Raw genomic sequence first — 14,548 nt, 5'->3', positions numbered from 1 at the left:
AAGGAAAACACTAAAGCGGCACCAAACTTTCCAAAAACAAGCTTCTAGATTGAATTAGAGTGAGTCAGTTTCAGAATCAGTCTGCTAAACAAAGAAAAGTGGGTCAGCAGAACAAAATACTCAAAAGCTTCCTCTTCTTTTTTTTATGGCGGTTGGCAAGCAACTTACTGATGTGCATTACCACATACTCAAAAGCTGCCCTAAACAGTCTTCAAAAAAGCTAACAAAGTGGCAGTCAGCTGCACAAAACCTCTTCCTAAAGCTGATTTGATGAGCATTTTATAGGGTGCAGGTGGGCCTCATCATCGTCTGATTGGGTTGGTGATCTTCAACTGGTCCAATGGGGTTGCTTCTCTTTAGCCTCCAGCAGCGGTGTGCTACCACAACTGAATCTGCAAAAACAAAAAGACACTGCACAGCCTCTGGAGGCCACGGGCCTTAACAGGTGTTCACTTCCTTCCCTTTTTAAGTCATGAATTAACTAGGTGGTAGTGTAGTTTTTACATCAACTTTTGTTGTACATTTCCATAACTGAAATTTTCCTTCATCAAAATGAAAGTTTTGGATATCCAGAAGAGTTGTCCTCTGAATTTCAGATACCTCAAAGTCCTTCTTCCTTGGATGAATGCCATCATTTTCCCTCTCTTGTCTTGGACAGCAACCCAGGTAAAACACTGCTAGCATTGTCTCTGTTTTAGGAGTAGCTTGACACAAGGAATGTGACATTTTCAGCCTTTTTGTAGGATCATCTGTACGCTGTGGCTCTTGATATGCTGACCCCAGTCCCAGTGCACTCCTGGAGAACTTTACAAAATACTTGAGTGGATGTTCATTGATATTCCTTCTTGTGGTTATCAACTTTACATGAATATGTTTGGATACATCACTAAGTGAAAAAACAGCTTTTCTTTTAGCAATGTCCTCTAGTGGCCTTCTTTTCTTGTCTGAAATGTCAGTTGTGATCTTCTAGACCAGTGTTTCCCAACCCTGGTCCTCAAGGCACACTCTCCTACATGTTTTAGAGGTTTCGCTGCTTTAATGTGCCTGATTCAACTGATTGCCGGTTAATCAGTCATCAATTGAAATCACCAGGACTGAAGCAAGGAAATGCCTAAAACATGCAGGGCAGTGAGCCTTGAGGACCAGGGTTGGGAAATGCTGTTCTAGACATTGATCAAGTCCCTACAATTGTATAAGCTGTAATATGGCAATTACATATTTTTGTACATTAAAAAAAAAAGCTTATTTTAAAATTTAGTGTTATATAATCAAATTTTCTAAGATGGTGAATTTAGGATTTAATGCACTTTATTTGTGGGATTCCTCTGGATTTTGTTTTAGACCCTTTAGAAAAAGTTAAAATTATCTTTTATCTAAATGGTCTTTCGAGGACTTTCAATATTATTGAACTTCTAAGAAGACAGAGAAGTTCTAAAAATTAGGCACCAAACACTGCATGTAGGCATAGATTTCCAGTCAAATTTGGTCAAATCAGGTGATGTTTGGGACCATCAACATTTTTAGACAGTCATCCCAAATTCTTAGCCTGAAACAGCTTTTTTTTTTTTTGCTATTTTAAAGAAAAAAGGGTATGTGTTAAATAATTATTTATTAATTAATTTAACAATGTCTGTCTTTGGTTCCATAAAAGGTTGGAAAATGAAGAGCTAAGATGAATTTCTCTTTGTTTTTCAGACGTTTCCAAAAAGATATTTAGAAGATTGTTTGTATGGGTGACATGAAGGTTTTTCTTCCTTGCATTTTTGTTTTTAAATTGCTCCTACAGTTTACAAGCTTCATCAGTGATCTTTCTGTCACTCAGCTTGACCACCATGACTTAGTTGACACAAATAAAAAGTAACAAAATAAAATGGGAAAGTCACAGTTATGCTGAAATGAGTGGGCATACCTCTGATAACATGCCATCAAAAAAATAGACCATGATTAATATATTTCCACCTTTTTTTGACATTTTTCCTGTTCAAGCTGACTTAAAAAACATGCTAAAAGAACAAATGTTAAAAATAAAATGGCTGCAGTAACCCATTTCATAAAGTTAGCAGAAATTTAGCAGAAAGGATCAAAAGCTTGTGTGCATGCATGTAGAATGTTTTATGTTGAGAGGGAAACAAGCTCAACTTCTGGGCACCATCTCCAAACTTTGAGTTTGGCATAGAAATGACACTGAACATCACCAAAAAATACCATACCCATAGGTGGGGACAGATTGATTTAGGGATATTTTTCTTCAGATGGAGCAGGTTAAAATGCAAAACAGTTTTGACCTATACCTGTGGGAATGAGCTTGAAATGTGAAGGTAAAAAAACATCTCATTTTCAGCATGTCTGTGAGTCCCTGCTTCAAAAATACATTGAAAAAATGGCTTAATGAAGTTTCTGGCCAGCCACATTCAACAACAAAAAAACAAGGGAGGTTCACAAATTTTCTCTGAAGAGAGTTGTGAATAAGAAAAGAGGTTGAGATGCGAGACACAGTGTGTGTGTGTGTGTGTCTATAATCATGCTACAAAGGTATTTCAATTTTTAATTTTTTTCATTCTAATAAATTTCTGTTTTCTAGTAGAATTGCACATGATAAATGTCGCATTGTATGTTTTGAAATGTTTATCATGTTACATCCCAGAAATTGAATATTTTGACAGGAGTGTGAGGGATTCTATGAGCCTATGAATAATCAGTAATATAACAGGATAGAATAGAATTTCACCTATGAAGATATTTCATTCATTTTGCAGCATCTATTTCTGTAGCTGATTAGTAGTAAAAAACATTGCAATGTAAAGTCAGTGTGTGGATAAGGTATGGTATGTTGCCACTGATTAAAAGTTACACACAATTAATTACTCTAGGTTTTTCTTTAACAGTAAAGATTCGATTTAATGTGGCTTGAATCTGCGTAAAACATGACCTTCAGGAAAAGTGAGTCATTTTTCAGTTCTCCATCAACAAGGTGAAAATATATGATTTACTAATAATAGTTTAGCTGGTGTCTTAGCCATGGGTTTCTCAGATTGAATGGGACTTCCAGCACTTTGAGGAGCTCAGATCACTGGGTTTAAGTCTAAAAACAATATAGAAAAATAGACAAACACTGGCCACGACATGTCCATGAAAGAATCCCGTTAAGTCTGAATGACTGAGAAGAGGACTACTGCGAAATCCGGCTTGATTCACTAGTCTATTGTCAGAGTTTGTGTGATAAATGGACTTTCCTTATCCAAACAACACTATCATCTTTGCTCTACTTTCAGTGGAAGCTTTTGCTTCCTTTGCACTCAGCCAATCACATCCTCAGAGCCGCTGACGCGGCCAGCCAATAGGAATACTCGCGCGGTTGAGACTGGATGCGCCATTTTACTGCGTCCACAGTCATCCGGCAAGATGGTCCCTTGCTTTGTTTCTTCTCAGCGGAGTTATTTCGGCTTTTAGCCCTAAATTTTAGCTTCACCACCATCGACATTTAGTACATTGGGCGGAGCGGGGTTTGCTGAAGTAAAACAACACCTCGCTGCCGTACGTCAGGAAATGACGACTGCTGAAAGCAGGTATGGAGGTTGTTTATACTGTTTGTTTTAGACGAGCCATCTTTGCATTGATTAGTGTGTTGGCTTCGTTAGCAGAAAGCCGGGCCATGGCAGCCTTGATGCTAGTTAGCACGCTAGGCTAACTGTGTGCTAACCGTTAGCTGCGCAGCCGGCAACATTGAAGTCCACAGACATGCAGGGTCGAATGCTTATATGCATACACCAGAAATGTAGCGCAATACAGCAAATAACGTTTTAACATAAATTATTAATGAAATGTCTGGCTTTGTGTTGCAATGTCGACAGCTTAATGCAGCATAGCTAATAAGTGTGGATGCTACACGGTAGTTCCAGGCTGCAGGACGCGGGTTCGTACCATGTTATGTCCACATAAAGGAAATTAAGGCCTGAATGCATGCCCATGCAGAGGACCTTGCATGCAGAACCACCAGTGCAATAGGACCAGTCTCAAATGAGCCAAGGGAATTCTGTTTTCAGTCTTAACCAAGTGCTAAACACGCAAATTGACTCGACGTCACGATGGTCATGAGTTTCTGGGCTGTCAAAACTGAGAGATGTTTTAGTTCTAGATAAATAAGCTACAAACGACGGAAGAACAGAAAACCAGGCCTGAACTTAAATTTTAATCATAACAATAACAATCTTGATCTCGAAACTGAGCGATAGTTACCCTCATCTAATGCCATGCAAAGTAGGTTGATGGTAAACAAAATGTGATGTGCCTCCATCTCAAGTACTTTCTACTGTAAGACACTGGATAGAAACTTGACCTATATGTAGAATATAATTTTTTTTTTTTGATTATAGTCGAACTGGGAACGGCTTTGATTTTTAGTTTTTTATAAGAATTGACACGTACGTGGTCCCTGTAACTTCGAGTTCATTGTCATTTTTTAATTTATTGTTTTTTTTAATAACTTTAATTGGTCACATAAAACAAGTATCTTTGCTTGCTGCTGATTTCATGTTGTTTCTTTGCTAAATTTGGGAAAGTGTAGTCTGGCTATTGCCTTCTTACAGAATTCTGATCAATTCTCATCTCCCAATTCAAAGCGTTGCTCAAGGGGGCAGTTTTTGTTTTTCTTTAACCAGGCTAGGGAAAGTCTAAAACAAGCACACAAAAAAAAACAGAATTCACTGATCATGCCATTCCTAATAGATACTGATATCAGTTTTCTTAAAAGCCAGACCTACCAATTCTGAAGTTGTCCAACTTTTATCCAGTTTTCTTTCATTTTGTCATTAAAGTGAAGAGTGTGCTGCAAAGTTTAGATTTGTTGCATCTGATGAAGAATATAAAATGGCTACATTGTTTTTGGTGACTTGACTGCATTATGTGTTATCACTGCACACACACAGAAAAAAAAGTTTGATGTCTCTCCAGGTAAAATGAGTCTGGCTTCTTCTGAATCAAACCTAGATCAAATGGGAGAGAAAGGAGAGGAGGTGAGTGTGCCGTTTGAACACGTGCTGTAAACATATTTTCCATTGTTTATAAACTTAAAATAAATCCTGGTTCCTGCGCAGCCTGGGAGCTCATCAGAAAGCATGAAACCATCTTCTTCTCGAAGCAGAAGGTTAGAAACTCACTTTTAATTTATGAATATGGCTTTTATTTTGCAGTTGTATTTTGATGGTGCAGATACTGCTTAAAATACTAAAGATGCATGTCTACACACAATTTAGGAAGCCCACCAATGTAACAAAGCACACAGAACAGAAAGACTCTGACGCCTCGACTAGCAGCGAAAACGAAGGTGCCACTTCTGACAGTAACACAGGCAGTGGATCTAAAGGTAAGAGTTGTGCAGTGTGAGTTAGACTCATTGTAAGTTGTGCTGTAGCTGGAATGAAGTGGGATCTTTGTGTTTCTGCCGTTTTATTTTCTCAGGCACTTTAGTGATGAAACCGAGTGGGAATGAAAGCAAAGGTGCCATGAAGCTCAGGGTGGATTTCAAACAGAAAAAAACAGGTGATATTCTGCTTTTATTCAAATGTTTGAGCATAAGTCTGATACATTGATATTAGAAAAATAAGTAACCACTTAATTTGTTGGTCACAGACGATACCCTGGAGAAGAAAGTCAACTGCACAGCCTGTGGAAAACAAGTAAACCAGTTTCAGCGTAACTCTGTGTACGAGCATCCTATGCTCAAAGTACTCATTTGCAAGGTATTCAAATTTAACTTTATCTCAATGACCTTCTTAAATATTTCTACTGTTTACGGATTGCTGATCATATTCATTTCTATTTCTGTAGTCATGTTTTAAGTACTACACAAGCGATGACATCGGCCGGGATTCTGATGGGATGGATGAGCAATGCAGGTGGAGACAATCGAAAGAACACCGTTTTGTGATATGCTGAAGTAAAAAATATATCAGAATGTTAACAGAAAGAATAAATAAATAAAAAGGACTTTCATCTAATTAACTGTCACTATTGGTTACCAAGCAGAGATCGGTAAATGCAAGAATGAGAACAGCAAAAATTATGTGACCAGCTCTATGTTTGTTCAGTCCATTCTGTTCTGACTAGACAGTAACTACCATCTAATACTTGAGGCTTCTTAAAAGGATTTTGATAACCAACATTTCTGGCTCAGATCAGCAGCAGTGTAACTATTGGACAACCTTCAAGACCTTGAAAATAGACGGGAGCTTTCTCCTTATCTCTATACGCTCCCTAAATTCCAGCAGAGTAAAAATACAATAACCTTTATATAAATTAACTACAGCTGCAAGAGGCAAAGTAAATAGTTTTTTTTCAAGTTGTACAAGCAACTAAATATACTTTCTAAAATTTCTGTTACACAGAATTAAACAGATGTGTTACAATGCCTTGCAAAAGAATTTGCACCCCTTGACCTTTTAATTTCAACCACAAACTTCAGTGTATTTAATTGGGAGTTTGATTTGATAGACCAACATAAAGCAGTGCCTACTTGTGAAGTGGAAGTAAAATAATACAAAGTTTTCTGTCTTTTTCCCCAATACTGCTTTAAACTTTTCCACCACTTTGTCCCTGACCTGTCAATTATTTTGTCTTCATATTTCTGCAGCGTTTTTTTCAAACCTGTTTTGCCTGCGAGACACACTATATAGAATCTAAAGTTGGTAGCACTGGAAACGACACTCTGTTTGAGAAAATATCTGTATCTGCAGCAGTGAAGTAATAGGCCTCCTGGATAGTATAAGGTAGTGTGCAAATTAACTCAGAAAAATTTGCATCTGCTGAGAGCTCCATCGGCTACTGGATAGTGAAGAAATGATCAGTACACAAGGCTTGGCTAATTCGTGGCTATAATGTGATTCAAGATGACCAGAAACAAAAACATTGAACAAAACTGCTGCTGAACATATTTGCATGAGCCAAATCCTTGTCTGTGTGTAAAAAAAAAAAAAAAATGTTTTAGAATGGAATAGTCCTTTGAGTCTGGCTACTTCCGAATCAAATGGGAGAGGAGGTGAGTGTGCTATTTGTAGTCAAGTCATTGATGCACATTGAAATACGTAATAACAGAAACATTATTGCACAATTTAATATTACAAAGGTATATAAATATTAACACCTTTAAGTTAGGTACTTGCCCCCTAATAATGCTCCAATGAAGACGATCAAAATATTTTTATACTGGATTTTAAAAATATGTTTTTTTCTTTTCATTAGAAAGAACCCCATGCCTTAAAACTAGTATTGAAATGGGCAATTAATATTTATCTTAATTCAAGTTTAAAATTTGAGTGTTGCAAAATTGCTCAGAGGTGAATTAATTGGATGATTTTTAAATGTTGAAAATTTATTTTGGGAGTATCAGAGTAAAGTAGACTGAATACCAGCGTGTACCAAGTCTCCCAGATTGTTCCTTGTAAAAAAAAACCCAAAAAACTTTTCATTAACTTTACTATTATACACTGCTTGTGTTGGCTTGTCTCATAACCCAATAAAATGCATTGAAGTTTTAGTGGCAGGCAAGGAAATGTCACAAAGTTTAAGAGGCATAAGAACTTTTGCACAATACTACATTGGGAAGTTTTAGAAATATTAATTTCTGTAATGGGAGGTTCAAGTCATGGTCGATTCTCTTCCCTGTATAGGTTGTCATGCGATTGATGTCAGGGTTAGTGTATTTAGAGCTTTCAAAAATGTTTTAAAAGCAACATGTAGAAAAGTATTCACTATTTACCTTGAAATATTGTTTAAACTTTGCCCTCAGATGGTGTGCTGAGGGTGGAAAGCTAATCTGCTGTGACTACTGCAACAACGCTTTCTGCAAAAAGTGCATACTGCGCAACCTGGGCAGGAAGGAACTGTCCAGCATCACGGATGAGGACTCCAAGTGGCACTGCTACGTGTGCCGGTCCGAGCCCCTCCGGGATCTGGTCTCTAACTGCCACAGCATCATGCAGAGGAAAGAGGAAGTGGAAATTAAGCAACGAAAAACGGATAAAGCTGAGGAGCGTGAAGGCAAGAAAGAGAAGAAGAAATCCTCCAAGGATCAGAAAGCAATTGCAAATGGAAAAGAACACAATGAAGGCTTGGGGACCATGACTTTCTCCTACAAAAATTTGCAGATACCCAAAGATCTAATCAAGAAGACAAAGAAGCTTGTTGAAACTACAACCGGGTTAAATAACACTTTTATTCAGTTCATCCAACAGGCGACCGACGACCAGGCAGACACCACCATCAGGTATCGACATTTGAAAGCCTTCAAGGCTGTGCTCTCAGATCTGAGGAAAGCCCACAATGCCTTGGAGGAGGCTTTGAAGCCCGAGTTCAGAAACATGGAACTGCAGAATGGTACTGAAGGGCAACATGCGAGAAAGACTGGCAATGTTGTGGAACCTGCAGAAAACGAGATGGATTGTTCTGCAGATTTACTTCCTGGTGAGGATGGGGAGCAGTATAATGAAGTCAAGCCAATTTGTGACACAGAAGAAATAAAGGAGACTAAGCAGCCGCCTGATGAGAATGATTTAGTTTGTAAATCTGGCAAAACCACAAAGGTTTCAAAGGACCAGGATAGTATAGCAGATTTAGTTTGTAAAACGGAAACGGGGGAGACGGTTGAAGAGCCGCCTAATGAAATGGAGGTTTCAACAAAAGAGTCACTCAAAAAGCCGTCTATTGAAACAGATCCAGTTGATGAAGCAGAATCAATGGACGAAGGGGTGAAAGAGTTGGATAACCAGCAGGACATGAAGTCAGAAGACGAAGTGTCCAATAAGCCTGAAATGGAAGAGCACCAAACAGAAACAAGCGTCCCCAAAAAGATAATTAAAAGCGAGGTCTTTGACAGTGAACCAGTGTCTACTGCTGAAACATCCCTAGATCATGACATTATGTCTGTTCCTCCTTCAGTCCCTGAGGAGCTTTTCCAGATGGTAGAGAGCCTCGCTGATTCCTCCATGCTCTCACAGACCGATACCAGTTCAGTGAAAGAGGTGGATACAAAGTCAAATGAACATCCTCCAGAAACCCAATGCCCCCAACCCAGAGTTAAGAACCTGATAGTCAAACTGACTCCTGTACCAGTTATCAAAAGCAGCAGTTCTAGGTCTTCTAGGTCAAAGGACAAAGAAAAGGATGCAGAACAGCCGAGCAAGAGTAAGGAAAAAGATGAGGGTAAGAAAGACTCCGATTCTAGTCGAGCAGAAGAAGCCGACAGCCCACCACGAACCCGCCGCTCCAGTAGGGTGAAGACCACTCCTTTAAGGAAGCAAGGGGAAAATAAAGGCAAGAAGGACTCCTCTGAGTCAGAGTCTGAAGGAGACGGCAAGGCCAAGCCATCAAAGAAATCCAGTAACACTAAAAAAGAGACCAAAAGTTCAGAGAAAACATCAGAAGACTCTGACTCAGACGAAGTTCCTCTTGCTCTACTGGAGAAAGCTGCAACAGGCAACAGCAGCACAGACGAGGAACAGGAAAGCACAATGGCTAAAAAGCGTCTCTTCAAATCAGACATGTCTTCAAAGGACACCGAGAAGCTAACCAAACGCAAACGTAAGTCCGAAAGCTCAGGTTCAGATGCAGAGAGTAAAGACAAGAAGACGTCCAAGAAGAAGAAGCAAGCCGGTTCGGACAACTCAGACTCTGATTCAGATGGAGAGAGTAAAAACAAGACGACATCCAAGAAGAAGAAACAAGCCAGCTCGGACAACTCAGACTCCGACTCAGATGTGGAGAGTAAGAGCAAAGCAGTCACAGCTAGAAGGAGGTCTAGCCGTGTCAAGAAACAGGAGAACTCCAAGGGCAATGAAAAAGACTTCTCTGATAAGAAGCAGAAGCGATCTTATGAAAAGAAGCGGAAGGGAAAGAGCCCAAAAGCTGCCTCCAAGCTACAGTCTTCATCTGAGGAAGAGGAAGAGGAGGAGGAGGCTGGAGGCGACTCTGGAGAGGATAGTGACCAGCAAAAGATCAAGCCCATTGTGGAGGATAATGTACTTGGAGGCAGTGGAGTCTTCAATCAGTCCTCAGGTAAAGTTGTTCAGTGTAGAAATGTTTACATTTGGTTTCTCCTTTTATGCAAAGACGAAGCTTTTCCTTATCGCTGCTTTCACAGTTTCTTTCAGTCTCATAGAGCCTCTCCGGTTTACACTTAAACTTTTCATTTTTTACAGAGATGCCATGATTTTAGTTTTTCCCCACACAATTTCATGTAATTACAAACTTTCATTGACAGTGAGCTGAAGTACATTTTACTATTATATAATTTCATAATAAAAGTGTTTGGGTTCATTGGGAAATAATGCTGTTTTTTGTTCTGTTGCTAGGAGATGAGGTAGACCCTAAAGGTGTTTCTCAAGTTTTTGAAGATTACGACGACGACCCTGAAAACAGGTACTGGGGAAATGCATAGAGAAGATATGTAATAATTACACACAGGTGACCTCCATTTACTAATTGCGTAAATTGGGAAGGAATTAGTTGCACTGTGTTTTATTTACGGGTATCAAAGTAATGGGGTATGTCTTTTTCTACACACTTAGGATACCCTAAATGTTCAAACCATGTAGATGTTTTCTACCTGTGTTGAAAGTAATTTATCATTTTTCTTTCCATTTCATAATTATGCACCAGTTTGTGTCAGTCTGTTGTATAAAATACAAATAAAATGTTTTGAAGTTTCTAGATGTACTGTGACAAAATCAGAGGAATGAAAACAGCAAGGCAGTGCTGGTTCTAATTGAGGCTACGGGTTGTTGAGTAGAAATGTTAAGCCTATTAGTTGGGTACTCCTGCTTCAGATGGCTTATTGATTTATTTAACCTTAAACACTCACATGCTGAAGAATAAAGTTGTTTTATTTCCCTGGACTAATTCAGTTAGGCAGCTTTAACTGGTTGGACCCAAACAGTTTCTCTGCTGCAGAATGTTGTAATCTTAATATTTCAGTAAGTAAAGTTATTTTTTTATTTTACATTTTTATCAACAAATAACTAAGTGGAATGACACCTAGGTGCTCAGACTAATTTGTCTACAAGTAATCTCTACATTTAGGGAAATGTTTGCTCATTAAAAGTGTATTTAGTTGTTGTTCTAACTTACTTTAAACCAACCAATTAACTATGTTTCAACTTTGGACTTTGATAGTTTGTGGATCTAAAAACAACACTTTGTGCTTGTTTTTGATTGTTAAAATGCATGACATCTTCATGGAGCTTTTGTTTCTATTTTTCCCTTTTCTCAAAGGATTGCAAAGAAAATGCTTCTTGCACAAATAAAGTCCAGTTACTCTTCAGGAGCAGAAAGCTCCTCTGACAACGAAGAGGAAGACACGAAAAAGAAATCCTCCAAGAAAGTTAGAAAAGGAAAAGAGGACGACGAAGAGGAGCGAGGTAGAGTCCAAACTGAAATATACAAGTGCAGAAATATTAAAGAAGACCAATTGCCTCCTATCCTTTAATAATCTCTGTTTCTGTCCTGAAAGATGATGAATTTACAGAAGACTCTGAGTCTGATGTTGATGTGAAGAAGCGCGGTGGTCGGCACAAATTGCTCCGTCATAAGCTCTCCTTGAGCGAGGGTGAATCTGGAGACTCGAGCAAGGAGAAGAAGAGCAAGGGCAGCAAGAAAAAGTCTTCACGTAAAGGTACATTCTGGCTTTTATTAACAGGACTCCCCAACTGAGAAACCAGTAAGTGACTTTGTTGTGGTGTTTTATATCAGTTGGCAGCGACGACTCTGAAGACTCGGACTTTGAGAAGTCAGCATCTGGTTCTGCGTCGGCGATGAGTGAGGAGGTCAGTGACTCGGAGGTGGATAGCAAGCGTCGAAAGACCAGGTGAGAAAGCGGGATCTAGTCCAAGCAATCATTTACTTTCTGTTGATTAGACCAGTTTTCTCTTGGTGGACATAAAAGAAAAGAACATGCTTCCTGTTTTTATTTCTGTAGATCAGCAAAGAAGAAAGAAGATGAGAATCAGAGGAGCTACAAGCAGCAGAAAAAGAAGCGACGTAGAATCAAAGTTCAGGACGACTCCTCCAGCAATAATGAGAAGGTGTTCTAGATGCAGTCTCATAAAATTTCTTATTTCTGGAAGGATTACCTTGTGGTGGAGGCAAACTCAACTAAAGTTTACTAGTCAAGTCATGCAGAGCTTCTAAACGTTATTAAACTTGCCCTGCAGTGTGTTTTGAGAGTTATTGGACCCATAAATGGATCTTGGGGGTTGCTCGCTCACTGATAATAAGGACTAGCTCTTTGCACCAGAGGGCTAAAGATCAAAGAGCTGAACTTAATGTCCTTTTTCACAGAGTGGAGAGGAAGACAGTGAGGATCAAGATGGAGAGGGGCGCAAAGGCCGGAAAAAGATCCGGAAAATCCTCAAGGACGACAACTTGAGGACAGAGACGAGAGACGCTCTGAAAGAGGAAGAGGAGAGGAGGAAACGTATCGCTGAGAGGGAGGCGCTCAGGGAGAAACTCAGAGAGGTAAGCATGGACATTCCTGCTGTTTTGGGAAAAACAAACCTTACACATAAGGTGTGTGCTGTGGCATTTACAATGGCAAGATAACATGGTCAAAAACCCACTTAAACCTGTAATGGTAATATAAGGTGTACTGTCTTTGAATATTACAACTAAACTCAAAACTCTGGGGGAAGCATAGAAATTAATATGGAAAAATTTTTAAGTTTTAAAATTATTTATTTTTTGAAAAGTAAAAAAAAAGGGCTTTTTACATTTTTATGTTTGTTTGTGTGTAACTTTATGCTCATGCAAAAATAAATAAAAATGCTGTTTTATTTTTTTTTTGGCCTCTTGATCCTTTTAGATCAGGGGTGCCCAAAGTCAGTCCTCCAGGCATCCTGCATGGTTTAGTTCTCTCCCTGGTTTAACGCACCTGGATCAAATGACGGCTTGTTAGAAGGTCTAAGAAGAACATTAACAGAGAGGTTCAGTCAGCTGAAAAGGTTGTTGGTGCCACCAGGGAGAGAACTAAAACCTGCAGGATGCTGGCCCTCGAGGACCGACTTTGGGCACCCCTGTTTTAGATCAAGGTTTTTAAACTGGGCCCAGTGGGAAATGAAACTCTGATTTATTAGGATTTTTACAAAAAGGAATGTTTCACAGAATAAAATTTGTGCTGTAATCTTAATGAGGAAAGCTCAAACTTTAACAGGTCAATTATCTGTTTCTTGTGGGCATCAATTATTGGGAGAAGATCGTTGTAAATATAGTGCAATACTGCTACCACAAGGTGGCGGCAGTGGGAGAACTGAGTGGTTAAACATTTATAAATAAAACCTCACTAAATGCTACTCCTGAAATACGACTGTACTGTCAAAACAGCTTTAAAATGCTACCGGAGTAAGAATTAGATTTTTTTCATGTTCATCTTTTTTTATTTTAATCATTTTCATCAATTTGCACAACATGCTTTAAGGAACAGTTTACAAGTGGGGAAAATTTACAAGAACATCCACCGGCGGTGAATACGATAATTTCTCACCAATATGACCAAAAAATCCAATATGAAAAAACATATGTTTGTGAGACTGTCTCTGGGTAAAATTCAGTAGGACAGGACACTATGGACTATTTTTAATAGCAATTAACCTAATCTGTGGGTACAACAACTGGTACATAAACTTTGGAGTTTTTTTTTTTTAACTTGGAACATGGTTAATGTTGTCACCCATGAACTACTGGCCTCTGCACTTTACCTTTTAATAGAAAAATGTTTTAAAAGCACCATTCTCACTTTCACAAGAGGAAGTTATATTTGGTGCTGTTAGCCAATTGTCATCAGTTTTAGCTCGACGCTCGAGCTAAGCTAATGTTCCTAGCTGTATCAATCTGCCCGATCAGCTGATTGAGTCCTGTAGTTTTTTTTCTTTTGCAGGTAGGGGAGCCATTAGTGATAACATCACGGAACCTGTCTTGGAAAAAATCCAGTCATGTCCTGTCAATTTCTCAGAATGGTTTAATTTGCCTTTTAAAATGGCTTAGAAAACCTTTTTTTCTAATTATTAGATTGTTATCTTCCTGTAATCTGCCTATAGGTTGTTGTAGTAGAAGAAGCCTCCCAGGTGGCCTGCCCCATCACCACCAAGCTGGTCCTGGATGAAGATGAAGAGACCAAGGAGCCGCTGGTTCAGGTGCACAAGAGCCTCGTCACAAAGCTCAAGCCTCATCAGGTGGATGGTGAGTAAATGGCGTTGGGATAAAAATTTGAGTTTCAGGCCAGTCTGAAATGATTCCCACTCAGTGTTTTGTGCTTGGTTTCAGGTGTTCAGTTTATATGGGACTGCTGCTGCGAGTCTGTGAAAAAGATTCAGAAGTCTGCAGGCTCTGGCTGCATCCTGGCTCATTGCATGGGTCTAGGAAAAACTCTACAAGTAAGAAATGGATTTATTTGTCTGGATTTTACATTTTACCGAAACTGCACTGATGTTAAAAGCTACATCTACAGCACATTCAAATTTGTATCGTTTAAGATGTTTGTTTACATAAAGAAAATTACATTTGTCTT

The 14,548-nt window shown here is 39.0% G+C and overlaps 1 protein-coding gene across 1 annotated transcript in view; it reads left to right on the top strand.

Annotated features, from left to right (window-relative positions):
- Positions 1-3,384: 3,384 nt before the first annotated feature.
- Positions 3,385-14,548, top strand: part of atrx (ATRX, chromatin remodeler) — a 35,204-nt gene continuing 24,040 nt past the window's right edge. Inside the window, exons 1-16 of the mRNA XM_005795331.2 lie at positions 3,385-3,566; positions 4,951-5,012; positions 5,094-5,143; positions 5,253-5,362; positions 5,458-5,538; positions 5,629-5,738; positions 5,827-5,894; positions 7,784-10,047; positions 10,344-10,410; positions 11,263-11,408; positions 11,501-11,662; positions 11,740-11,854; positions 11,966-12,071; positions 12,328-12,504; positions 14,079-14,220; positions 14,305-14,414. Of these exons, the coding sequence (XP_005795388.1) occupies positions 4,956-5,012; positions 5,094-5,143; positions 5,253-5,362; positions 5,458-5,538; positions 5,629-5,738; positions 5,827-5,894; positions 7,784-10,047; positions 10,344-10,410; positions 11,263-11,408; positions 11,501-11,662; positions 11,740-11,854; positions 11,966-12,071; positions 12,328-12,504; positions 14,079-14,220; positions 14,305-14,414 (3,765 nt within the window). The 5' untranslated portion in view covers positions 3,385-3,566; positions 4,951-4,955. The remainder of the gene's footprint in view (positions 3,567-4,950; positions 5,013-5,093; positions 5,144-5,252; positions 5,363-5,457; positions 5,539-5,628; positions 5,739-5,826; positions 5,895-7,783; positions 10,048-10,343; positions 10,411-11,262; positions 11,409-11,500; positions 11,663-11,739; positions 11,855-11,965; positions 12,072-12,327; positions 12,505-14,078; positions 14,221-14,304; positions 14,415-14,548) is intronic.

This window comes from Xiphophorus maculatus, chromosome 23 (assembly GCF_002775205.1).
Source record: "Xiphophorus maculatus strain JP 163 A chromosome 23, X_maculatus-5.0-male, whole genome shotgun sequence".
NCBI lineage: Eukaryota > Metazoa > Chordata > Actinopteri > Cyprinodontiformes > Poeciliidae > Xiphophorus > Xiphophorus maculatus.
The sequence above is the reverse complement of the archived record's forward strand: the minus strand, read 5'-3'. Positions and strand labels throughout refer to the sequence as shown.